The following is a 25,693-nucleotide window of genomic DNA, read 5'->3' as shown; positions in this document are numbered from 1 at the left end:
GGATGCTCACCCGTGCAGCCAGTGACGTTCTTGGGGAGGGAACGGAAGGTTCCAGCTACTGCCCAGATCCCAACCAGGTAGCAAGTTCCTGGTTCCAGCTGTGCCAGGGTGACATTGGTGCTGTCCTTCCCTGTTTCCAGGTTCCTTGCTGCTGCAGAAGAGCCCTCCTCTTGTATGCTGAGCAGGTACCCATCCCTGTGCCCCAGGGGAGTCTCCCAGTGCACAGCCAGAGCCCCGGCAGTGCCAGGGCTAGCAGACAGGGAAAGAGGAGGGAGTGGAACTGCAGGAGAGAAACAGAATCATAAGCAACAAGCTTGGGATGCTCAGGACTGACTCTAGTTTTGGGAATGAAGCTGGGAGCTGTACAACTCTGAGTATAGAAACCCAGACCGGTTTGGGTTGGAAGGGACCTTAAAGATCATCTAGATCCAACCCCTCTGCCATGGGCAGGGACACCTCCCACCAGCCCAGGTTGCTCCAAGCCCCATCCAACCTGCCCCTCAACACTTCCAGGGATGGGGCAGCCACAGACACATCCACTGCCCACCCCCACCTTTGTCCCTAACCCCTCAGCAGGTCAGGGCTAGGCTGGGCACCAGGGGTGTGGAGGTGCTGCCTTCCTACCCGTGTAGCCAATGGTGGTCTGAGACGAGATGCGATGAGGTCCAGCCTGAGAAATTATCTCCACGCGGTACCGGGACCCTGGCACCAGCCCCTCCAGGTCAATCTGGGTGACTCCACGGGGGACAGACACATTCCTGATGATGGACAGGGACTCGGCCACTGAGAGCTGTACCAAGTGGTCTCTGCCACTGCCTGACTCCACCCAGCTCACACGTAGCTCCTGGGGTCTCTGGCCAGGCTGTACAGTCACGTTAGCCAGAGACAGTGGATCTAGGGCAAAACACAGCATGGAGGTCCATGAGATGGTGGAGGAAAGTGAGCAGAGAAGCCAGGACACAATCTGCAGCTCTGCACAGAACTAAAGGAGAAATGGCAGCAGCTGACTGCCAGCTCTCCAGGTGTCTGGGAGGACATGTTGCCTGTGCATGCCCCCAGGTGCTGCTAGCAGGGAGGAGGTGTGCTGAGGAGAGAGCGCTCAGCCCCACACTGGGCTGCTCTACTCCATGGACAGGGATCAAGCCCATCCAAGTCTCTGTGCTTCCTCTCTCACATCACTCTCTCCCCAGTCACAGGCTGGCCTTGAGGTCATGAGTGGTCTAGGCAGAAGGTTCAGCTTGACCGCGGAAAGCCTGAGCTGGGGAAAATGGTCTTTTGGGGCCCAGAAGCCAGAACATGGCACTTAACTCATGACATGTGCTCCCATTGTCAGGGCAGGGAGCATGCAGGTGTCCCCGGAGTCCTCCCTCAGCCCAGATACATCTGTGTCACTGCCAGCCTTTTGGGCAGCACCAGGATGCTCTGTCCCTGCAGGAGGCTGGGGAGACTCCTCACTCACATGTCCACTCAGTGGCAAAGTGGGATGAGGATCGGTACGGGCCAGCCAGGACGGTGACTTTCAGGAAGTACTGAACACCAGGGGAGAGCCCCAGAAACGTGAAGTTGTGGGTGTTTGGCCCCACTGAGATGTTCCTCTGCATTGGATGGCTCTTGCTGTAGAGCTGGAGATGGAACTGGTCTACGTCACCAGCAGCCTTGTCCCAGTAGGCAGAGAGTCCCAGCGGGTGCCGGGTGTTGGCCAGGGTCACACCAGCTGGAGCTAGAGGATCTGAGAGAGAAGAAACATCCAGGCAGTGAGGGGTAATGGTGATGGAGCTGCTGTGGGATGAGTGGGGGTCAGCACCCTCCGCTGCCTATCCCTGTTGGGCTCAGGTCAGAAGTCAGCCCTAGCACATGAAACCCCAGAACAGCCTGAGCTTCTGCTCTGCAACAAACACAGGAGCAGGCCCCTGCCTTTACTGCTGTGTGACATTTGGACACATTTTCTGTTCAGTGATGGGTTTCTCCTGCACTGAACACCCTTTTTCTTCCAACGTGGCTGAATGTGACTCTGCTTGTCCTTCCACTCTTTGCTTATCTGCATCCCTGCCCCTGGCAGTCTGCCCATACATGGTCCACATTCTGCCTTGCTCCTGTCCCATGAGCTCTCTGCTGCTGTTGGCAGGCCCTGGTGGCAGTGTGCAGTAGGGCTGAGGTAGGACCATCACACTCACATGTCCAGTTTGTGGCTGACTGCACAGGGGATCTGTAAGGTCCAGCCATAGCAGCCATCTCCAGCGTATACTGTCGCCCAGGGACCAGGTCCTCAAAGGTGACATTTGTCCAGTTGTTCCCCACAGTCACATTCCTGACTCTCTCCTGGAGCTTGGTCTCGTAAAGGGTGCCTGTGTAGCTGGTACTGCCAGCAGAAGCTGCTCTCCAGGAGGCTTGCAGAGAGGTGCTGTGGCCATGACTGCTGAGGGTCAGCTGTTCCAGGGGCAAAGGATCTAGGAAAGGAAAGGTCTGGAGTCACAACTGCAGCCAGACTGGGGTCACCTGGCAGAAATGCAACCCCAAAAGTGCTGGGGCTGGAGCCCCTTTCCTGGGAAAACCCCTATGCAGGCCACTGTCATCCTGCTGACACCCGCACGCTGGTTTGGTAGGGACTGTGCCAGCACAGGGTTCAAACTGGCATGGTAAATGAGCACTGCTGTGGGGTTGGAGGAAATGGGTGGGATGGACTGGACCAGGGTGGTAGAGAGGTGGTTCAAGACAGATGCAGGCCATGGGAGGGTGGCCTGAGGGGGAGGAAGAGGATTCTGGGCTCTGCTGACTCTTGTGGTGAGGACTGGGATGCAGAGCAGGGTCAGACTCATCCAGCAGCACCTCTGTTTCCCTCCTGAGCCTTTTGCCCTTTTACTGCATGAAGCTGCAGAAGACCCATGCTCCTGCAAGCCCTGAGGCAGGAAGGGCCTAGTGGGGAAGGGCAAGATGCAGTGGGAAGCCCGGGGCTGGCTGTGGTGAGGGCTGTGGCACTCACATGTCCAGTTGGTGACGCGCCGGGGTGATGAGGTGTAGGGGCCAGCCACGGTGCTGACTTCAAGGGTGTAGAGGGTGCCAGGCTGGAGGCCCTCATAGGTGAAGTTGGTGACACGTCGGAGGAGTGAGCTGTTCCTCCCTGGGTGCTCCACAGGGCTGAGGGCCAGCAGGTAGCCCTCTCCCATTGCCTCCTCCCAGCTGGCCAGCAGGCTGTAGGGGCTCCCTTGGCTGGACAGACCCACACCAGACGGTGCCAGTGGCTCTGCAAGGGACAAGGATGGGACCCTGTCACTGTGGGCAGTGCATTAACAGCCAGATGGCCCTTAAGACACTCTGCAGCTTGTCTCCCCACCAAACTCCAGGGCTGTCACTGCCCCTGGCACCAGGGGCTGAGGGAGACCCTCTCCACACTCTTTGCAGATCCAGTCCCTCCTTCCTGGGAGAGCAGCTCTGGGACAGCACCAACCATGGCTCCACAAGCCACCTGGGACTGGGCACAGAGACCTGCTGCTCTGGGGGAACCAGGGGGACCCACAAAGCCATCTCCCTCCCCAGAGGGAGGGGGAGCAGTCCTGCAGCCTGCCAGACATTGCATCCAGCAGTTACCAGGTAGGAGCTGGTCCTGATCTGTGACTGGCACTACCTGGCACAAGTCTGCCCAGCACCTCTGAGCCCACCCTCACGAGGAACTGTGGGGACACAGATTTTGCTGCTCAGACCCTCAGTACATTCCTGGGACCTGGTGCCACAATATCACAGTATCACTCCGGCTGGAAAAGACCTTCAAGATCATGGAGTCCCTGCACTACCCCAACTCTGCCACGTCCACCACTAAGCCATGTCCCTTGGCACCACATCTGCCTCTTCAGATGTCTCCAGGGATGGTGGCTCAACCACCTCCTTGGACAGCCTGGATGACCAAGTCCAACTCCCACCCCAAAACAGGACAACCTCAAAGTTCACACCATGTTCTTGAGGGTGTTGTCCAAATGCTTCTTGAATATTGTCAGGCTTGGTGCCAGCACTGCTTCCCCGGGGAGCCCATTCCAGTGCTCCACCACCCTCTGGGTGAAGAATATCTTCCTAATATCCTAATAAACGTCCCCCTGCACATCTTCCTACCACAGCCCTGCCAGCCCCACCTCTGCCCCTGTTCACCCTCTCCATCTCACCAGCCTCCCTTGGGGCACCAGCCCCTCCATCAAATGGCCTCGAGAGGCCACACATGGGCTCCCTGCTCACCCGTCCAGGCCACTGTGCTGTGGGCTGATGCCCGGTGAGGCCCAGCTACTGCTGTCACCTGGACGCAGTATTGTGTCCCAGGGCTCAGCCCATGGAAGGTGATATGACTGTTGTCTCCATCAACAGAGATGTTCCTTGTGGGAGCATGGTCCTCTCCCTCCTGCAGTGTCACCAGGTAGAAGTCCCTCTCTCCTGCTGGAGTGCTCCAGTGAGCCTGCAAGGAGCTCTGTTCTTCTGCTCTGCTCAGGGTCACGTTGCCAGGGCTCAGGGGGTCTGGAAGGGAAGGGAAAAGGATTGCATGAGTCAGGATTATAGGATTCTCTGGACCCCTGAGCCTCACGCCCTGCTTTCTTATCTGCAAGGTTACGTCCAGCCTTAGACATCCTTTTGGAGCGTGCTGTCTCCACCCTCTAGCACAACCATTCCTGGTCTAGCAGAGCCCAGACAAAGCTGGCAGCCCTGCTGGGAAATTCCTGAAAGCCACACTCCTTTCCATTCATGTCCCGTCATGAGCCTGCTGATATTCCCAGGAACTGGCCTGGACTGAAACCCTGGCTGGGTGCCCTGGCTCATGCCCCTGGCACTGGGGAGCTCTGCTGGGTCAGGTGGGAGCTGCAGATGGCAGCAGCGAGGCTGGAGTCAGACTTCACAGCCGAAAGAAACCAGCTGAGATGTGGAGGTCTCCCAAGAGCCCAGCTGCAGAGTCAGCGAGGAGCAGGCTCCAGCTTCCCAGACTGGCAGGTGGAGCAGGGAAGAGCTGGAGACTTGTCACCTGGTGGCACCCAGCTCCTTCCAGTGTACACAGGGGCTCTGCACAGGGCAAGGACACGTCACTGGCTACAACAGCCCTGAGTTTGCAGCTTGGCACCTCCAAGTGCTCCTCACTGGAGAAGGCCAATGCTTTCTTGGGATTCAGCATGAGTCTTGTTCTGGCCAGGAGGCTTGGCCTGGCCTCTCCATTTCCCCCCGGCATTCCTGGGAACATCTGGGAGAGCAAGTCCAGGGCCAGAACTGTGTGCAATGCTACAGACAAGGTCTCAGCAGCAAACCAGGACTGCAGTGGTAGAAATCACTTTTTCTCGGGGGCCTTCTCAGCCTGAAGCCAGGAGGTGGAGGAAGCTGGGTTGAATGGTGCAACCAGCTGGTTTGGGAGAGCCACCCTCCATTTCTTGACCTGCTAGAAGCTGGGAGGCTGGCTTCCTTGGCTGTGTTGGCACAGCACCCGACACATTAGGCACATCCACCAGAATGAGGATATCAGGTATTACCAAAACAAACCCTTCAAAGCAATCAAAGAGGACCAAAGATTCATTTCCCTAAGGAAACCAACCCAGTTACACCGCTATCCCCTTGCCCACTGTTGTCTCTGGTGCCCTTGAACAGACCTGAGGTATGTGAGAGCCCAGCCCAGCTGCACCAAACACCGGTGGCATGTACTGCCCTTCCATCCTCCTCCTCAGGGGGAGGCCACAGGCTGATCCCAGTGAACCCCACGGAGAAGCAGGCCAGCACCAGGAGTTCACCTGCCCAGGAGGCTGACCCCACTATCACAGTCCCCCAGAACAGGGTCCTGCAGCAGCTTTGGCCAGGTCCAAGCAGAACTGCCCTCTGTACCCCAGGCTCTGGCAGGATACCTTCAGAGTCAGAGGGTGGATCAGAGGCAGGGAAAAAGCCAGGGCCACAGAGGTCCTCCAGCCCTGGCCAACATACTCACATGTCCAGGCAGTGGCATTGGGCCCTGCCACCCTGTAGGGCCCAGCCACGGCACTCAGCCCCAGCCAGTATGGGGTGCCAGGCTGGAGGTGCTGGAAGGTGAAGCTGGTGAGACCCCTCCTGGCTGACAGGGTGGTGGTCACCGTCCGGGTGAGGAGGTTGTGAAGCGTGAGGTGCAGCCAGGCAGCCCCCGCGGCGCTGCCCCAGGAGGCCGTGAGGCTGGTGCTGGAGCCCGGGCTGAGCCTCAGCTGGGTGGGGATGGAGGGAGCTGTGGGGACAAGCAGGAGGCAGTGAGGGTCAGTGCTGGGGCTCTCTGGACACCTCCCATGCCCATGGCTGCTCTCAGTGCTGGCATGAGCGCTGAAGACCTGCTGAGGGATGTCCCTCCTGGGTCTCATCCCAGGCGGCCTGAGCTGCTCCTGAGGTCCCTCCATACTGTCAGGCTCTCCCAGGCTACGGGGCCGAGGGGGTGGCAGCTTGTGTAATGCAACGTTTCTGCAGCTCCCACCAGCTGAGACGTCTTAGCCAGGATCCCCAGATTGCCCTTCTCCCACGGGGACACCAGCCCACAAACCCAAGCGGTGCGTCCAGCAAGGCAGGACTGAAGCAGGAGGTTTTCCCCTTGGAACTCCCGGGGGTTCTCCATCCTACACCAGGTCCCCATCCTGAGCCTGGAGACCCCATCCCCTCTTCCACTAGCATGAGTACTACACCCCTCCTGCCCAACCCTTGCTCCCACCCTCCCCACTTGGGCAGGGACACCATCACTCCCTACCTGTCCACTGGTGAACACTGCTGCTGGCCTGGCTGGCTCCAGCCAGTGTGCTGACCTTCAGGGCGTACTCGCTACCAGCCAGCAGCCCATCCAGCAGGAAGGTGGAGGTGTTGGGCAAGAGGGACACGTTTCTCACCAGTGCCTGGGACTGGCTGTGATAGAGAGCCAGGTGGTACCTGTCTCGCTGGCCCTGGGCGTGCTCCCAGGACGCCCTCAGCACCCCAGGGCTCCCACTGCTGCTCAGGGTCAGGCTGCGCACGGGGGAGGGACCTGCATTGGACATGGATGGGACATGGCAGAGCATGTTCACTGTAAGCCTGGTGATACCTGACCTGGCAGGACCCAGCTCCCCAGCCACAGCCCCACCACCTCCCTGCCAGCTCACCAGCTCCCATGGGTTGTGTGGGCTGCACCATCCCCTGGGGGTCCTGACACCTGCCTTCCCATGAGTCACAGAGTGGTGGGGGTTGGAAGGGACCTCTCAAGATCATCTATTCCAACCCCCCTGTAGAGTAGGATCACCCACAGTAGATCCCACAGGAACAGATCCAGATGGGTTTCGAATGTTTCCAGAGAAGCAGACCCCACACCCTCTCTGGGCAGCCCGTCCCACTGCTGCTACTCTCATAGTAAAGTTTTTTCTTATGTTTAGCTTGAACCTCCTGGGCTTCAGCTCGTGGCCATTGCCCCTTGTCCTGTCATTGGACACTGAAGAAAAGAGTCTGGCCCCATCCTCCTGACACACCCTCGTAGATATTGATAACATGAGACCTTCCCCCGTCTCCTCCAGCCCCTGCTCCCTGCAGCCATCACTGCTATCTGACACTGGGCCTTCTTCTGGCCAACCTCTTCCCTTGAGCTCTACTCAGCTTTTCCAGGTTTTCCACCTTCACCTGCACTGATTTACTCCAAACTCTTCTGGAGAGCTGCAGGCAAGGGCTGCTGTCCTTCCCTGAGCTGTGGACTCACCAGCCCTGCCTCTTCCCCAGGCCTTGGCATCAGCCAGGGAGGGTGTGTAGGCTTTTGTGGCTTTGTGGAGATTGACAGAGACATGCCAAAATGATGGAGCAGGTGCTACTTTCTTGTAGCTCTTTCGAGACCTCCAGGCAGGACATTATCCAACCCTCACTCTCTGCAGCTCACGTCATAGGTTAGTCCATCATTAGCTACTTTCTTCCAGGACAAGATACAACAGAAACCCTGCCATGATGCAATGACCCCTTGGCTCTGGGGAGCAGGGAAGGACTGTAAAACCTGTGGCAGTGAGGAAAGGCTCAACCTCCCCATGATCTCACGGACACAGACCTGTATTTTGCACCCACCAGAGCAGTGTGACCATCACTGGTAGGAGCAGTGAGCCCCTACCCCTCTGGGTAGGACCCAGTAGCCCCTGGGGAATGCCTTACTTGTCTGTGCTGTGACTGTCTGACTGGTGGTCTCCATGCAAGCCAGCGTGGCTGTCACCTCGATCTTGTAGCGCATGCCGGGGGTCAGCCCGTGGAACCAGAAGCTGGTGACGTTGGGTCCAGCAGATCCATTCTGCAGCAGCTTGCCTGACCCCAGGGAGGAGAGGGCGAGCGAATATCCCGTAGCATCCCCCATGGGCTCCTCCCAGGACACAAGGAGGGAGTCCGACCGGCTGTGGTCACTCACGCTGAGGTTCAGGGGGGCCCCTGCAGAGGCAAAGCCGAGACCCTCAGCAGGGAGCTGTGGTGCTGCTGGGTGGCCAGGGGCCAGGCTCCTCAGCCAACCCACCCTGGCTGCAGGCCCCTCAACCCCAAGGGCTCCCAATAGTCTATGGAAAACACAAGAAGGTCAGAAACCCCGATGGACTGGGGTCAAAGGCACCACGTGAAAGAGATGCTCCTAAGCATGGAGCTTCTCCTCCATGGGAGAAAGACCTGAAGGCTTCAGGCCAGCACATACTTGGTCCAGACAGTGCTGGTGTATTGCAGAGAAGTTGCCCTGGCTGGATACAACCCATTGCTCATCACCTTGGTTGGGGTTTGAGTCCCCCAAAAGTTGTAACAATGGCCAGTGAGGGAGCAGGATGGACATGCCAGTGGGGCCTGTACGATCTCTGCCACAGTCTCCATTTCTGTGGGCTGTGGCAGAGCACATGGTACAGGAATCCTCGCACCAACTCCCCACTGTCCTGCCCAGTGCAGAGATAACATGGGAAGAGCAGGACACTGTCTACCTGGAAGAAATTTGGGGCCAGATTTGCACAAGGGGTGTCCCCACCTTGGCCTTGCTGCAGCAGCAAGGGCAGCATTTGGTGCTGTGGCATCCTCAGAGAGTGTCTGGGGACAAGGAAGTGGCAGACAGGGCTTGGCCTAATTGGTGGGTCAGTGGCCAAAGCTGCTCTTGAATCCCTGCCCTTAGAGTTGCCCAGGAACCACTTACACAAAGAGAAACTGGAAGGACTCTGGTGGGACCACACTGGCAATGTGACCCTTGCAGGCTCCATCTCTGCCTCCACCAGCAGATGGTCACACAGTTCCCAACCCCAGCTGGATGTGAAAGACAAGCCTGCTAATGCTTCCAGCCTTTGGGAAACACCAGAACAGCTCTAGTGCTAATAAGACATTTGTGTAATAATTAGCACTTAAAATTTATGAATTGCAACACGTTGTAACAGGCCTCCATGTGATCTGGCACAGCAAGATAGCTTTAAACAAGCCCAGCTCTTGCCCCAGAGGTTTGCCTGGGGGCTAGAGAGGCTAGAGGAGTGGAGCACAGGGCATGGCTAATCTCCTTCTGAAGAAAGCCAGAGGCATCTTGCCCTGTGTGGAGTTCAAACAGGGATGGTTTTTCACTGCAGGCTCCTTCTTATCTCATGAAACATGGGTTCCACCCATGTTTGTTTCCTTCTCTTGGGTTTCCAACTAACTGCATTGCCTGTCTCCATCTGTCACCTGGTAATCATCTCCACCTCTGCACTACAAGTGTACTCATACCTAAAATAGGCCAGAGGCATCCTCCAGCCTCGAGGCTCACGATCACAACACTGCTCAGGTCCCCAGAGATAAACTCTGCTAACTACATCACAGCCAGCCACATCCAGGTACACCCCAGGCCCTGACTGCTGCCTGCAGATCATCTGGGAGAATCCTCCCTGGCATGGGAACTCCTGAGCTCTGTGCTAGCCCCAAGCACACAGCAACATTGGCTGGGCCAACTCCAGCCAGCTCAGCAGAGCCATGGGGCTGTCCCATGGAGTATAATCCATGTTCTTCCTTTGTTGGGGGCCCCCCTGCACTGCTGGGTCCAGTTCTGGGGTCCCCAACACAAGAAGAACATGGAGCTGTCGAAGTAAGTCCAGAGGCAGCCACAAAGATGCTCAGAGGCTGGAGCAGCTCTGCTCTGGAGGCAGGCTGGGAGAGTTGGGGTGTTCAGCCTGGAGAGGAGAAGGCTCCAGGGAGACCTTAGAGCACCTTCCAGTGCCTGAAGGGGCTCCAGGAAAGCTGGGGAGGGACTTGGGAACAGGGCAGGGAGGGATGGGATGAGGAGGAATGGTTTTTAGCTGAAAGAGGGGAGATTGAAATGAGATCTTAGAGAGAAAATCTTTACTGTGAGAGTGGTGAGACCCTGGACCAGGTTGCCCAGAAAAGCTGTGGCTGCCCCATCCCTGGAAGTGTTCAAGGGCAGGTTGGATGGGGCTTGGAGCTCTGCAGCCTGGGAACCTCTCTCCTTCAGCTCACCTGGTTCACTGTGTGCAGCCTGTCCCTCCAGCCCTGCCCGCGCTGTCCGGTTGCATCCCTCACCCTGGGGGATTGAAGTAGACCAGTGAGAAGGGGACAAGGGGAGGTGGTCTGAGCTGAGACCAACGCCTGGCAGAGGTGCCCTGTGCCAGGCCAGGGCACAGGTCCCACCCCACCATGGCATCTGGGTGCTGCAACCCTTTGGGTACTGTGCCCCAGGGCACTGCTCACATCACCTCCTCTGGCCACAGCAGGGAGATACTCTGCAGATGTGGCTTCTGAGCTGCCCTGGCCTTTTGCCCAGGGCCTGGAGCTGCAGACCACCATGGGCCCATGGTCCCAGAGGAAGACATCACACCAGAAGATGCAGGTCACAAGGGGAAGATCGGGGAGGGAGGGTGGGGGGAGCTCAGGACAGGCCCTGGCAATCTGATTCCCTCTACAGCCACCACCCCTCTCCCCCTTTCCCATGGTCCTGGGGGGAGGATGGAGGGTACCCAGGCCTCAGCCCAGCTGCTACCCGAGAGCCGGGGAGCTCCAGAGCACCCAGCACCCTGGGAAGCACCGTGGGTGCTGAGTGTGCTGGTGGGACACCCGTCTCCCTACAGTCTGCCGGCGAGCAGGGTGTGCCCTGCTGTGGTTGGGGCTTGTTCCTCCACATGAAAGGAAATATCTTTGCCCACTCCCTGTCCCGCAACAAGCCACGGAGGAGCAATCATCTCGCGTTTGCTATTTCCCCCTCGGCTGTGCTGCCTGACTCAATTCCTGGCTCCCCCACTGGCTGAGGAACTTTCAGGGGTGTGTACGTGGAGGGGAGCGAAGAGGCTGCGGAGCCCTGGGTAGAGCAGCCACGAGATTCCTGGAGCCGGGAGCCGCGCAGCCATGGCAGCAGGAAGGGCGGGGGCGGGGAACGGCGCGGGGGGCAGCGGACACAGCCAACTGCTCATTGCAAACCTCGGTGCTTCGGTGCGGCTGCAGGCGGGAGCCACCCAGAGCCACGCTGCCCCGGCTCAGCGCCGTGCTGCCGCTGCTCGGAGCCATGACGTCACTTCTCGGGCCATGACGTCACTGCTCGGGCCATGACGTCACTGCTCGGGCCATGACGTCACTGCGCAGGGCCATGACGTCGCTCGGCAGCGCGCCTGGGACCAGGAGCCTGCCCAGACAACCGGGGGTGAGGAGAAACGGTCTTACCTCTGCCAGCGATCCCAGGAGCCGCGGCACCCACAGCACCAGCAGCGGCAGCAGCGGGGGCCTCATGGGGACCGGGGGCGCTGCGGACAAGAGGGGGGACAAGTTGGAGGGGGGGCGGTGGCAGCTCCTCAGCAGAGGCTGTCCCCAGCCAGCCGCTTCTCCCACGGCAGCGAGGGGCTGCGTCCCCACATGCTGTCGGAGCGGGGGTGACACGAGGCCATCAGCGGGGCCCGGGCTGGGAGCCCTCCCGGGGCAGGAGCCCAGCGCTGCTCCCCGGCGCGGGGCAGGTGCGGGGCGGGCGCGCCGCTCGCTGCCCGCATTTGCTGCTGCTCCCGCGGCTCCGCGTCCCTCAGCGCCGGCTCCGCAGCTCTGCCCGTGCCAGCGCCCGCCTGCTGCGGCCGGGGGGCTCGGGGGCGGGTCTCGCGGGGGCTCTGCGGGGCTGCAGCCCGCCCGGGCCAGCAGGAGTTGAGCAGAGTTGTGCGAGTTCGTGCTGCGAGGGGCGGAGAGGGGAGGAGACAACAGATGGCGGCTCCGGGCGGGAGGGGAGTGTCGAAACCAGCCCCCAGCAAGTGGAGGGAGGGGGAGGCAGCTGGGATGGGTGCTGGGGGGCTCGGGGGTGCGTGTCCGCGGTGCTGTGCACCCTGCGCCTGCCCCCGGCACGGCCCCGCACCCTGCAGCGCTGTGGGCACGAACCTCTGCCCGGGCTGCTGCGGGTGATGGGGGATGCGTGGCGGGATGTGGGGGCTGTGCTGCGGGACGCGTGGCGGGATGTGGGGGCTGTGCTGCGGGATGCGTGGCGGGATGTGGGGGCTGTGCTGCGGGACGCGTGGCGGGATGTGGGGGCTGTGCTGCGGGATGCGTGGCGGGATGTGGGGGCTGTGCTGCGGGACGCGTGGCGGGATGTGGGGGCTGTGCTGCGGGATGCGTGGCGGGATGTGGGGGCTGTGCTGCGGGACGCGTGGCGGGATGCCAGCTCTGATTCAGAGTGGAGATGCCATTGGCTTCACATCAGCGCTGGAGATCTGGGACAGCTCTGGAAAGGGCTCAGTGATGCATCCATCCCGGAAGCCTGCGCAGCCTGTGTGGCCTTGGGAGTCTGTCCCGGTAGCCAGCACGGCCACCACCGGGGGCTATTCAAGCACTGCTGTGAGCCATAACGCTGCCAAGGTGTGACACATCCCCCAGCCAGCCCCGGGACAGCTAAAGATGGAGGTTTGTCAGGTGGGATCTGTGACAGACAGACCTGCCCCCAGTGCCTGGCAAAGCCCCAGCTCCTGCAAGTAATTAAGAGGAGAGGGGGACACAAGGGCTAGGACCCATCACCTAACTCAGATCCATCCCCCAAAGCTCCTGATAGCCCCAAGGCTGGGAAAGAGGACAGAGCACTCGAGTCCCCTTCCTTTGCATGGGGACAATTAATTCCCCAGGTTCCAGCTAAGTGGGATTGGTGCCAGGAATCCTGGTCTGTGATCACAGTCACGTCTCTGCAGAGGTCCAAGCCCTGTCTGGAGCAGGTTGAGGGCAGAGGAGCCCTGGGCCCTGCTGCTCAGCCCAGCAGTGAGGGCTCATTTGTCACCTTGCTCTCCTCTGTTAACAACCCAGGAGTCCCCTGGCAGAGAGTCACAGCTCAACAACCAAGGTCCTTCAAGTCACTCTGTCCCCAGACCAGTCACCCACACCCTGGAGATCAAGGTGGGAGAAGAAGGCAATGCCTTGGCTCCAGTGCAGGCAAGCTTTTATAATCCTTGATACTGACAGTTCTGGTGAGGGCTGGATGTAAAAAATCCAAGTGGTGCATCTGCTGAAGGGATGGAGGCCCAGGATAAAAACTCTGGCACTTGGGGATCCCCTGATAAGCCTTTGGAACTGAGATCCACCAGCACCTGGGGTGATGGGGATGACCCACCAACTCATGTTGCAGGCAGCTGGAGACACCCATCCCTGCTGCCAGGCCTCAGTGTGCCCAGGGTGGGGCATCCCCAAGAGGTAAGTGCAAGGTGGGTGCTCAGGAATACTGGAGGTGGTGTCCTCCAGCTACTTAGATGGATGGGGACAGCATCCCCCTCCACGAGCTGAGGCAGCAGGAGGTTTGGGGCTGGCTGCTGCCATCTCCAGTGGGCTGGGGATTATTTTAAGAGGCCCCTTTCCAGGGCTGGGTGGCTGCAGCCAGCTGGGAGGAGGCTGGAGCTCCCTGCTGCAGCAGGTTTACCCAGGGGCCCCGGGTGGGATCTGGAAGGTGACAGCTGGCTGGTCCCCAGATATGTTTGCAAAGAGTGGATGTCCCCCCACAAGTCCACGGTGGGGTGCAGGCTGTCAGGCAGCACAAGGAGAGGTGGCCCTGCAGTGGACGGGGAGTTGCCAGAGGGACAGGGTGGCCGGGGCAGATGCAGAGCAGGGGGGGGCTGGAGGCAGACGGGACTGAGTTGTGTCCCTGCAGTGTGGCGGGTGATGGCAGAGCTGAACTGGAGGAACAACTGGCTAATGAAGCTGGAGTCGGAGGTTAGGATGGAGGGCCTTGGTGGGCTGGAAACTGTGATCCAGGGGATGGGGCATGAGAGACCCTTGATTATCAAGGAAAACTCTGGGAAAAGATTTTGCATCCCCTGTCTGAGGCAGTGGCACAGACAGTGCATTTTTCCAGGCTGAAGAGTCAAGGTGGGGGCTCCTCTGTCTTCAAAGCACACCAAAGAGCAGATCCAAGCCAGCAAGAGGACAAACCCACTCACTGGAATCCTGTGAAACTCCAGCCTGGCTGGGTCTGCCTTGACCAGATGGGGAGCAAGTTGAGCCCTTGAACTTGCTACATCTGCCTGCCCACAGCCCCAGCACTGCCACCAGCCCCTGCAACACTGCTCAGCTACATCTCCAGCCCCTCTGGCTCAGTGGGATAGAGTTGCAAGGGATGTGGCATCTCAGCAGCTTCTTGGAAAACAGCTGTTGCTGCCATGGTCCTGCATGCAGCTATAGCTCCACCACCAAGGGAGCTTCTCCAGGCATTTGTTTGCCCAAGGACCAAAGGGTTTTTGTCCTGCCCTTCCTGGACTCTAGGCTGGGAAGCTGAACAGGGACTCCTGGAACACAGTGTCTCTGTTCCCACAGGGCCTGCTGCCATTCTGTGCCACTGCCCTGCAACTCCCAGTCCAGGAGGTGAGGTGACCAGCCTCAGGATGGGTTTTGGGTGGATGCCTTGACACCATGCCTGGCTGCTCACCAGTGCAGGCCTGACCCTGGGCATGGACCCAGAGACGTCCCATTGGCTTTCCCAGCCTCCATATGCTGCTGGTGGCTCATCACAGGGCAGGCAGAGCTGGTATCTCACTGGTTGTGGGGACATGTCCATACCAGCTCCCTGTTTTAAACCTGGGAACCTGGCAGTTATGCTCCTGAGCTCAGCAAGGGAGCCCACCCAGCCCAAAGCACTGGCCAAAGCCCAGCACTGGTGCTGCTGGGCTCAGCCTTCGCCCACACTGGACAGAAGCAGCTGCTTGTTACGTGCCAGGACTGCCCTCGCTGCAGCCACCCCGGTGACACCGTGCTACTATGGGTAAGGTCAGAGAACCTGCCTCCAGCTGGGGTTGCCAGAACTCTCCTCCAGTCCCCCCAACAGGGAGGCCTTTAGCTGTGCCAGACCCAAAAAAAACTGCAGAAAATTTCTCCACCCAGCAGCTGGAACCAGGCCTGGAAACTCAGGGGCTGCCGAGTCATCACATTTTCCGTGAAGCAGCAACAGCACCACAAGGAACAGGGGGGTGGGGACACCCTTCTGAGCACGAGAGCTTGAAAGCTCTGCTGGCCTGAGCTGGGGGGAACCACAGGGTCCTAAGCCACCACCTCCTGCAAAGGGGAGAGCCTCTAGCTAGGGGGTTGTCCTTGTCCCAGGTCCCAGTGGGATCATTTAGTCTGTAGCAGAGAAGGGAAAGGCTACTCCTTGCACTGGCCCCTACTCCAGGTGCCCTAAGCATGGAGATGGTAGCACAGGGCTTGTCCCCTCGGACGCTTCTCCCAGACTTGAGCATGGTCCTGGGGAGCACCAGCTGGGCTGGGGAGGAGCAGGGTGGGTAGAAGAGTGTGTGACAACCCAGCATTCCTGGTGTCACAGGGTCCCTGTGTGGTGGCAGTCAGTGGGCAGTGCTCCCTAGGCTGGGCACAGGCAGAGCCTGTCAGGGTCCCTGCACTGCATGTGGGCAAGGACGCTGCCACTCACCGACGGGCTCAGCCTGCCAGCCAGGGAGGGCACAGCCTGGCACTGCGTCATGAACAGTGCTGTCACTGCACAGAGGAGCCTCTGCCCACGTCTGGACCTGCAGCCCTGCTGTCCCCATGGGAGTTCTGCCATCCTTCCCTGGGCAGGATCATTGTGTCCCACCTTGCACCCTGCAACGTTGTGCTCCCCAGGGACTCCATGACACAGGGCACTGGTGCCACTGGGTTGGGCTGGGAGCAGTTCTGGGGTTTCTGTCCTGCCTCAGCCCAGCTGCAACATCCCTCCAGTCCCTGTCCTTCCAGTCCCTGTCTCTCCTTGTGTTCACCAGTGCTGTAAACTGCCCCAGGCCACGGTTTCTCCCCACAGCCACCTCCGAGGTGCCGAGTGCTGCCCAGGGCTGCCAGGGTGGAACATGGGAACAGGCAGTGCCTGTGGGAAAAGATGGTGGAGGGTGCAGGTGCCGCTGGGACCTCTCTCTTTGCAAGGTTCACACGCCACTGTTCTCCAGCCCAAAACCCTAGAGCACTGGGGTGCTCTTCCTTCAATACCTTGTGAGTATTTAATAATTTCCCCATGGATTTCTGCCAGTGCTGCTGCCTCCACCTGCCCCGTGCTGCCAAACCTTGGAGCTCTTCCTATTTTGGAGACCAGGGAGAGCAGGCAGGCAGTGGGGGACATCACCCCTTCTGCAGAGCAGAGCTGTGCCCTGGGCAAACTGAGGGATGGCCAGGTGTGGCAGGAGTGACCCCCATGTTGGGGTGATGCTCTGCGCTCCCCCCACTTGCAGCTGGAGCCCTGGGCTGGCTGCGGGTGCGAAGCAGCTGCCAGCAGAGCTGGGGAGAGCTGGGCTGTGGGTGACTCAGAGCACACCCAGAGCCGGCAGAGCCGGGCAGACCTGCTCTGCCCCCCCGGGCTGTGGGTGCTGCCCCTGGGGTGAGTGGTGCTGGAGTCCCCTGCTCCCGGCCAGGGCAAGAGGCACCAACAGGGGAGGACTGAGAGCAGCCTGGAGAGGTCCAGCCCCACACCTAAGCCAGCACCTGGATGGCCCCCAAAATTGCCCACCCCATTGCCAACAGCCTGCAGAGCCCTGTGGGTCTCTGTTCCCACCCTGCTATGCAGGGTCAGCTCAAGCTGACAGAAAAGGTGCCTGCTGCCAACCAGGATGCTGCACTCAAGAAGTAGCCACAAAGCAGCTCCTGGCACCCACCCCACACCTCACTAAGCTGGGGAGCCCAGGCACACGATCTACCCCACACAGACACAGGCACTGATTGCCAGGGTCTGCTTCTGGCACAGCCACACAGAGCACCTGCCCTGGGGCTCTGGCTGAGGTTTGCCCGTGCCCATCCAGCCCTGAGAACCCGAGGGTCCACGCTCCCTTCCTCACCCCATGCATCCTGGCTTCTACTGCATCCCTGAGAGTCAGAAAGGGAGCAAAGAGTGGAACCAGTACCTCTCCCGGTGGGCGTCCCCGGCGTAGCCCACAGCCCGTCCCCGCCAGCCTGGCGCGCGCTGCCACCCTGGCGCGCTCACACTTGCCGTTCGCTCCCGCTTGTGCACAGCCCGACGCTCAAGTCTGGGCTGGTCCCGTGGGAAGGCCCGCCTGGGCTCGCCCAGCGTGTCTGCTGCAGGATGCCAGGGAGGAGGGATCAGCTGGATGAAGGTGTCTCCTGCAGCCCCGCGGTGGCAGGGTCTGCAGGACACGTGCGGTGCCACAGGCTGGGCATGGCTCACACCTCCCTGCACCTCGCCTGGGTTTGCACCACAAGCTGCAGGACCAGACCCATGTGGGGGCAGCTTATAATGGGGCCCTTGGAGACAGCAAGCATCCCTTCATGCTCTTGTTGCAAACAGAGACCAGGAGGGCCCCAAGGCTGTGATGGAGCCAGCAGAGACACCCAGACCCATGCTCCAGCCCTGAAGGTGTCTGTGGGCTGTGATTGTGAAAGGCTTTGCTGCCCTGAGCACCATCAGACCAGCTGCCTTCCTGCTCCCTCTTAGCCCTGTGTCAAGGGGCAGATGGGGAGGAGCAGGTGAGTTGGCTCAGGAGGTGCAGAGCATCCCAACAGCTTGTTCAGGATGGCATCTATCCTCACCATGGCAAGAAGGTGGCCTGTTGGTCCCTGGGGGCAAGGAGAAGGGTCTTGTCAGTGGGTTTGGAGGAAAGCTGGGACCATGGGAGCAGATCCCAAGGCACCTCCTCTCCCACCTTGATGAACACAGCAGGAGGAGGTGCAAGAGCCACAGAAGTGAGCAAGGACTCCTGTCTCCTACAGTCCCAGCTGAAAAAAAAGGCCCAGAGCTTGTGTCTGTAGTCTCCTTGAAAGCAGCTGGCAGGATTAGCTGGACTCAGCCCCGGGTGGGAGCAGCAGTTCCCACTTCTGTTGTGCAGTGCTTGGCAGGGGGGCTTCTCCATCCCACCCTTTCCAGTCTCACAAGGTCACACGTGGTTCAGCTGCTGCCCGGTTCGAGTCCAGCCTTCCCACCACCGGCCCCAGCCCTGCCGGGGCTCCCCCACCCTGAGGTCCAGGCAAAGCTCTCCTGAGGGAAGGCAGCGGGAGGGCGATGCTGGGGCCGGGCCAGCCCGCAGCAGGGACGGGAGGGAGCCCTGGGCACTGCTGCCGTGCTCAGCAGCTCCCTGGAAACACAGCCTCCAACTCTGGAAAGCGGCTCAGTTTCCAAATACCACCCTGAACTGCAAAACTCACCTCAGAAAATGAAACCAGCCCCAGCCCTCTGCTTCAAAGTTTCCTGTATAAAAACAAACCTGCCAGACGGCTGCATTTGCACACAAAAGGTTTTGTTTTCGGGAGGAAGGTCTGTTTTTTTGGAGTAGTAAACACAAGCCTGCCCATCCTCCATGGCCCGGGGCGGGAGTCCTGCTTGGCAGCCAAGGCAGGGCATCTCCCACCCTGCTGCCTGCCAGCCCCCCCCTCCCTGCCCGCACTGCCAATGGCACCACACCCAGGACTCTGCCTGATGCTTTTGCATGTGTCCCTGTAGCCGTGACGCCGTAGAGGGACCGCAGGCAGGGGGACAGAGGCAGGAAGGGGCTGTGAAAGCGCAGATCTGATCCTTCCACAGAGGGACCAAAGTCTGCTGGTGGCACTCCTTGCATGGGGGGTCCCAGGGTGCTGGGGCACAGCACCCAGAGGTGCCCCCTCCCCACAGCATGACTGCAGGCTTGGCAGCATCTGCAGCTCTTCTGCTTCTCCCTGGCATCTTCTGCTGCACCCAGAGCCAAACACAACACCAGCCCGACTCCTGGGCTGTCAGCAGCGCCTGCTGCTTTCTGCTTCCAGCCCCCAGAAGTCAGCTCTGCTTTTTCCCAGGAGCAGCTGAGGGACTCCCCCCTGCCCTGCTCACCACCTCAGCTGAGGCCCCACAGCCACCCTCCCCAGACTGAGCCATGTTTGGTCTCGGCAGGGCTGCAGCCTGGCTGCTCCCCAGGAACTGCCATAGGTGACATTCACCCACCACAGTGGAAGCTGCTTCCTGGGACACATCTTGGCCACGGGTGCAGGTCTCATGGCCAGCAATTGCTAAAGGCTTTGCTGGCACAAGCTTGGCCTCAGCAGATGGGTGTTCCAATTCCAGGGCAGAGGTGAGGCAGTTCCACAGGGATGCAGGATCAGGCCCCTCCACCATTTTGCTCCTGATCCCAGTGAAGTGTCTGTCCCTTCAGCCACAGCCTCTACAGCTTGGCTGAAGGATCATTCACTGGGGCTTGCCAAGGGACACAGTGCTCAGCCATGCCTGTGTGGTCCCCAGTGGTGTGTCCATGGAGCTGAACATCCTAGCTTGAGAGTTTGGGAGCATGGAGAGTCTGTGGGTCTTGGAGACCTTCCCAGACACCAGACTTGGAGAGCTGGTCCCTACCCAAAGCACTGGCAGAAGCTACTTTCACCCTGAGCACACTTACCCTGCCCCAGTTTGCCTTGCGTGTGCTGGGAAGGAGAGGTGCTCTAATGCTGGAGGGGAGGGCAGAAGAGCAGGCAGCAGTCCGGTAATGGGGACATGTCAAGATGCCTGGTCATCCCTCCCTGGGCTGTCATTAGCAGGGAGTTTGGCATCCAGGCAGGGAAGCCACGCTGTCCGTGGGTGGTGCAGCTGGGCTGGGCTGGCTTCAAGGTCCAGGAGGGACTGGCCAAGGCTCGGGGGAATCAGCCAGCCTGCTGCTCAGCTTGAGCTGCTTGGCTGGGAGAGCCTAAAACAACAAACATTGCAGAATAAGGGAACGTTTTGCTGCTTTTTCCTGGTCTAGTGGTTTCCTGTTTTCTAAGCAACTCTTCCAGCACCACTGGGGCAGAGGACTTGTCCACACAGCCTGGTGCCAGAGTAGATCCTCACAGAAGAGGCAAGTTCCTGCTGCTTGACATCTGGCAGAGAAAGAGGTCACAAAAATTGGCTCTACAACCAGCTGAGACTGTTACCAGAGACCTGCAGCAGGAGACAGTGTTATTCTCTTCCTCTCTGGGTTGAAAGCATCCATGAACTTGTGGTCTTACCTAGGTCAAAACAGGCTGGACACCACTTGTTCACACAGCCTTGCTGGTGCTTCTTATGGGCTGCTTTCCATGGCCTGACAAACTCATCACATGCCAGGCCACCTGCTCGACACACTCAGCCCTGGCAGGTAGCATGGGAGCTCCAAAGGCTTTGCTGTGAGCAGGAATGGCTCCGTGCTGTGGATGCTACTTAAGGCAGGAGACAAGGACAGGACATACTGTGCGTCCATCCTTCCCCTCCCAGAGCTTCTCTGCAGCTGTGCCCACAGGCAAGGTCAACCTGCCTGGGGGTGCTGCCCATATAGAACTCATTACCACCCCTCTCTCCCAGCCTGGAGCCCCCTGCCCAGCTCCTCCTGCTTCTCCCCTGCTTACCACCAACCTTCTCACTGTCCTGGATGTACCAGGAGCAGGGGTGGTGGGACCATCCCATCAGGTCTCCAGGGAAACACACAGATATTTTCTCCACTGACAAACACTCCTTCACTGAGTGTTGTTGAAAAGAGGCCACTGGCAGAGAGGCTGCCCCAAAAGCAGCCTGTAAGTGTCAGCCCCTGGGGACTGTCTAACCCATGGAGAGGCCAGCAGAGAGGCTGCTGACACACAGGGTGGCTGTCACTGCTTGAGTTAGTCCTGGCTCCTCGTTGAAGACAGGATCCATCTGGACCTCCTCAGGGTCCATGCTCAGCCCTTACACTCTCAGCCATCCCTGGCTGTGACAGAAACATAAACCAGGCCCTCACAGGAATGGAGAAACAGGCAGACATGGGGGGGTCCTGTCACCATCAGTGGGCCAGGCCAGTGCTGCAGGATGTGGCCCAGCACACCGCATCTTCTGCCCAGCAGGAGCAGGTCCAGCCCATCCCTTCAGGGTCGCTCCAGTGGGACTGCAGCTCCCCAGAGTGGAGTGACCCTAAAGCCCAGCTGAGGTGGCCTCGGTGGTGGCTTTCATATCTGGGGAGAGGCTCAGGAGACCTGAAGAGGAGGGGCAGGCAGAGCTTCTTGGGAGGCTGTGAGAGGAGCTGGAGATGCCCCCAGAAGGGGTGGTGCCCACCAAGCAGGACATGATCTGCTGGGCTGTCATGGTGTCAGCCTGGCAGCTGGCATGACTGACCAGGGGTCTGTTCCAGTGCTCACTGGCTTGGCACCCCTCTCCCCAGCTCTGGGGGTGCTCAGTGCTTCCCCATCCTCTCCCCCACTCTCCAGTAGTACAGATCCCTCCTGCCCTGTCCTCTTATCCCAGCCCTGGGCCCCAGCACCACAGGCAAGGTCTGCATTGCAGAGGGGTCCACCATTTCCCAAAATGCACACACAGCCCAGCAGCCCTTGGTAATAGGGTGCAATGTCCCCCATAAACCAGAGCTGAGGACTGGGGACAGGAGGATGAGAAGCTAGAGCACTGTGCAGAGACCACCAGGCAGCATGGCCAAGTTCTGCTTTTCTCTCACAGAGTGGCAGACCCTGTGCTTTACTCTGGGTGACTCCAAATACTGCCTTGAAGCCAGCCCCATGGCTGGACCCTGTGCTGGAGCAGAAGAAGGGTGTTGGGCAGCCCTGGGTGACAGAGAGCTCTGCTGTCTGCCACTGTAGCTCAGCTGGTGCTACCTGCACATGCTGGCAGTGCTCTGCCCCAGCAGCAGAAGAAAACAAAACCAAACCAAACTAACAAAAAAAGCTTGCAGTTTCTTAACTTTTCCTCCAGATCTGGGGCATTTGTGGCTTTCAGCACCATGGTTTCCACACAGGGAGCCGACAGGAATATTTGTGATGCCTGGACCCCGTGCACTGCGAGCTCTGGTGGCTCAGACCTGGGGCTGCTTGGGTGCAGCCAGACCAAGGGGGCTTGGGGGGCATCACTGGGCAGAAGTAGGGCCCAGCCCAGCCCAGCCTGCTGGTTCCCTGGTTTTCTGAGGCCAGAAAGCACCATCCCCAACAGTTTCCAGGAGCCACCAGGCCCAGCTGCTCACAAACAGGCCCGGGAGCTGCATGGTGCTGGCCTGTCTGCTCTTCATGGCTGCCCTGGGTGCCTTGGCATGTCCATGGCCAGTCCCTCCTCCAGCTGGGGAGATGGGACCTGTCCCAGAGTCATAGAATCCCAGCATGGTGGGGTTTGGAAGGACCTCCGGAGATTATCTAATCAAACCCCCTGCTACAGCAGGGTCACCCAGAACAGGTTGCACAGGAGAGCATCCAGATGGGTTTGGAATGTCTCCAGCAATGGAGACTTCATCACTGCTCTGGGCAGCTGTTCCAGTGCTCTGCGACCCTCACAGTAAAGAAGTTCCTCCCCATGTTTAGATGGAACTTCCTGTGTTCATGTTTGTGCCCAGTGACAGGACAAGAGGGCACCACTGAAACAAGACTGGCCCCATCATCCTGACACCCACCCTTGAAGTACTGATAAGCACTGATAAGATCCACCCTCAGTCTTCTCCAGGTTAGAAAGACCCAAGTCCCTCAGCCTTTCCTCATAAGAAACACATTCTAGTCCTCTCATCATCTTCACAGCCCTTTGCTGTCCTCTCTTCAGCAGTTCCCTGTCTTTCTTGAACTGGGGAGCCCACAACTGGACACAGCTCTCCAAATGTGGCCTCACCAGGGCAGAGTAGAGGCGCTGGAGAACCTCCCTCGACCTGCTGACAATAATCTTCTTGCTGTACCCCAGGATGCCATTAGCCTTCTTGGCCAGAAGGGCACATTGCTGGTTCGTGGTCACCCTGTTGTGCAGGCCTCCCAGGTCTTTTTCCCCAAGAGCTGCTTTCCAGCAGGTCAGTCCCCAACCTGTACTGACCCATGAGGTTGTTCCTACCTAGCTGCTGTGCCCTACACTTGCCCTGGTTGAATTTCATAAGTTTTCTCTGTCACAGGACTCTGCTGGAGGCTACAGTGTCAAACTACAGGATCCAGAACTTGAATTTGGAACATTTGACCCATTAGTACCTGAATGTATCTCATCCAGTCCTGGCTGCCCGGGCGCAGGTCCTGTCTGTGGGCTGTGCCCTGCTGTGCTAAGACAGTATTTCAAGGTGAGGAGGATGAGTTTCTCTCTGTGCTCAAGGGGGCTCTCACAAGGTGCTGGATAACAAAGCTATGGCAGTGGATTCACATTTGCAGGGACTAGCAAAGCTGTTTGTGGGCTCTCCCACCTTAAAGAGATACTTAAATGGAGTGCAGGAAAGCAGCATGGAAAGCTCTGGAAAAGATGGCTTTCATGACAAGATCCTAGAGGCCTCAGCAATCCAGTTTTCCTAAGAAAGGAGGAAGAGGCCAGAGGGGTGAGTTATGCAAGTGTCTGCTTAGAGAAAAGGTGCCACCTGTGCAGCAGCAGCAGCAGCAGCAGCAGCAGCAGCAGCTGGGAACTGGGGGAGCCAGGCTCTTGGGTCAGCTCCACCCTGTACCACTGATCTTCCAGACCACCTCCTGGACTCCCAGCAGAAGCTGGGAACAGAAACAGAAACAGGTCCACCCTGTGTTGGGGCCAGGTGGTACAGTCAGCATCTCATGCACAGGCTGTTTTTAGAAAGGTTGAGAAACTCAGCTCCCCAGGAGGGACAAACTCAGCATCTGTTTCACTCACTGCACTTATTTCTGCACCACACGTTGGCTGAGTGGGCTATTTTTAACCACCCCTGGTTCACTATCTTCTTCCTGGCTGTTATCAGGGGCTAGGGAGAGGATCTGTGCGCTCTCTGTGAAGAACTTGCTGCTGATCCCAGACCAGATAGGCCTGCAGAAAGCCAGCACCACTTCCCCAAGCCCAACAGACTGTGGGCACAGGCTCTCTCGCAGCAAAAATGGAAGTAACTGCTGTCTAACCGCTTCCTTTCTCTCTGGGTCTCTCCCTCTCTCTAACCCCTCCTGACAGGTCCATTTCCTGTTATTTATAATGGCCCCTGCACCCTCCAAGAGGTCACCATGCTTGGTGCCCCCACAAGAAAACAGCCCAGGGGCTGGAGACAGGGGGCTGTGCAGAGCAAACCCAGCCCAGCCTGCCAGGGTAGGCAACAAGGCTGGGGCCACGCTGCTGGGTCCCTGCCCCAGGGTGCCTGCCAAGGGATGCAGGATAGGAAGGACCTAACAAATCTCCAGGATTTGCAGGTCTTTTCATGCCTTTTGCACAGGGAGCTGCTTTGTCCCATATGTTCTGGGGATGGAGAGTAGCTGGGGGGGGTTGTGTTCCTAGGAGCCTTCTTCGTGCCCGTGCACCTTGCAATGTTTTGCTGTGGTCTAGAGATTCCTGACACGTGTCTCTGGGCCTGGGGCAAACCACTGGTTGCTGCCAACCCACCAGGCTTCCCGTGTGAGGCAGACAGCCAGCTCCGGGGGAAACTGAGGCACACAAAGGATTCCAGGCAGCTTTTCCGGAAGCACAGAGCTCTCAGAGGCAGCCAGGGAAGTACAGAACAAGCCCAAGTGACACATGGATGAGCAAGATGCTGGTGCTGGTGCTCTGTCCCCTTGTGGGGCAGCGGTGTATCCTGGCAAGTAGCCCCGTGGCTGTTGCTGTGCCTCTGTGGCTTCTCCTCTATCATTTGTTGAATAAAGTATCAAAGTCTCATCACCGTGGAGTTCTGGCCCCACATGCTGTCTTAGATTCCCCCCTCTACCCTCACCTCTCAGCCTGGGATCCACCCTCCATGCATGAAGCTAAGATTAATTGGGAGAGCTTGTTCCTACACAGAGAGAGAAGTTAACCCAGGGGGACTGTTCCTTGTGCCCACACACCCCTCTTTGCACACACCCCCCAGCTCTGCAAAGTGACTGGCCCCATACAGGTGTGGCTGGTGGCTCACCTGCTTCGCCTCCTCCTTTTTGTTTGCAAAGTTGAAAGAAAGCTCAGCTTGTTTGCAGGAGATGGGGGAGAATATCGGGTTCCAGAAACTAAAAGTGGTTCTGCTTAGCAATCATTCAAAGAAGAAAAAAACCAAACAATACAACAAACCAAAACAGAAAACTCCCCCACAAAACAGTTAAGCAAGAAATCCCAGTGATCAACTAGCCTTTTTGTTCTCCTTGAGGAGAGGGGCAGGAGCGCAGCGTCTGGCAAGATCGGCAGTGGATGCCTTGAGAAAATGAACCAGCAATTGCTTAATTACTTGCAGGCAGAGCGGGACAGCTGCAGGAGCAAGCTCTGCGCAGACCGTCCCTGGCAGCGGGGAGGAAGGTCAAACGGCCGCTCCCCCCGCTCGCTGCTCGGGACCAGCTCGGTCCCAGGGGATGCCCGGGGGTCCGGGCTCCTCCGCGGGCTCCGCGGTGGCCGCAGCCCCCGAGGCGCTGGCGCGGGGCTGTCCTTGGGAACGCGCTCGGGCGGGGAAAGGCAGAGCGGAGCGAGACTGGTCTCCGGAGAAAAAAAAGCTGCAGAGCTGCTCCGCTC

General features: G+C 58.9%; 1 protein-coding gene across 1 annotated transcript in view; it reads right to left on the bottom strand.

Annotated features, from left to right (window-relative positions):
* The window catches only part of LOC127393666 (receptor-type tyrosine-protein phosphatase V-like), a 37,996-nt gene extending 26,189 nt beyond the window's left edge, over positions 1 to 11,807 (bottom strand). The window contains exons 1-11 of the mRNA XM_051638973.1: positions 11,608 to 11,807; positions 10,414 to 10,477; positions 8,116 to 8,382; positions 6,710 to 6,979; positions 5,936 to 6,202; positions 4,222 to 4,494; positions 2,981 to 3,241; positions 2,175 to 2,447; positions 1,460 to 1,729; positions 625 to 894; positions 11 to 280 (exon numbers count right to left, since the gene is read on the bottom strand). Of these exons, the coding sequence (XP_051494933.1) occupies positions 11 to 280; positions 625 to 894; positions 1,460 to 1,729; positions 2,175 to 2,447; positions 2,981 to 3,241; positions 4,222 to 4,494; positions 5,936 to 6,202; positions 6,710 to 6,979; positions 8,116 to 8,382; positions 10,414 to 10,477; positions 11,608 to 11,673 (2,551 nt within the window). The 5' untranslated portion in view covers positions 11,674 to 11,807. The remainder of the gene's footprint in view (positions 1 to 10; positions 281 to 624; positions 895 to 1,459; positions 1,730 to 2,174; positions 2,448 to 2,980; positions 3,242 to 4,221; positions 4,495 to 5,935; positions 6,203 to 6,709; positions 6,980 to 8,115; positions 8,383 to 10,413; positions 10,478 to 11,607) is intronic.
* Between the last annotated feature and the right edge of the window lie 13,886 nt (positions 11,808 to 25,693).

The sequence above is a fragment of the Apus apus genome, chromosome 23 (assembly GCF_020740795.1).
Source record: "Apus apus isolate bApuApu2 chromosome 23, bApuApu2.pri.cur, whole genome shotgun sequence".
Taxonomy (NCBI): Eukaryota; Metazoa; Chordata; class Aves; order Apodiformes; family Apodidae; genus Apus; species Apus apus.
The sequence above is the reverse complement of the archived record's forward strand: the minus strand, read 5'-3'. Positions and strand labels throughout refer to the sequence as shown.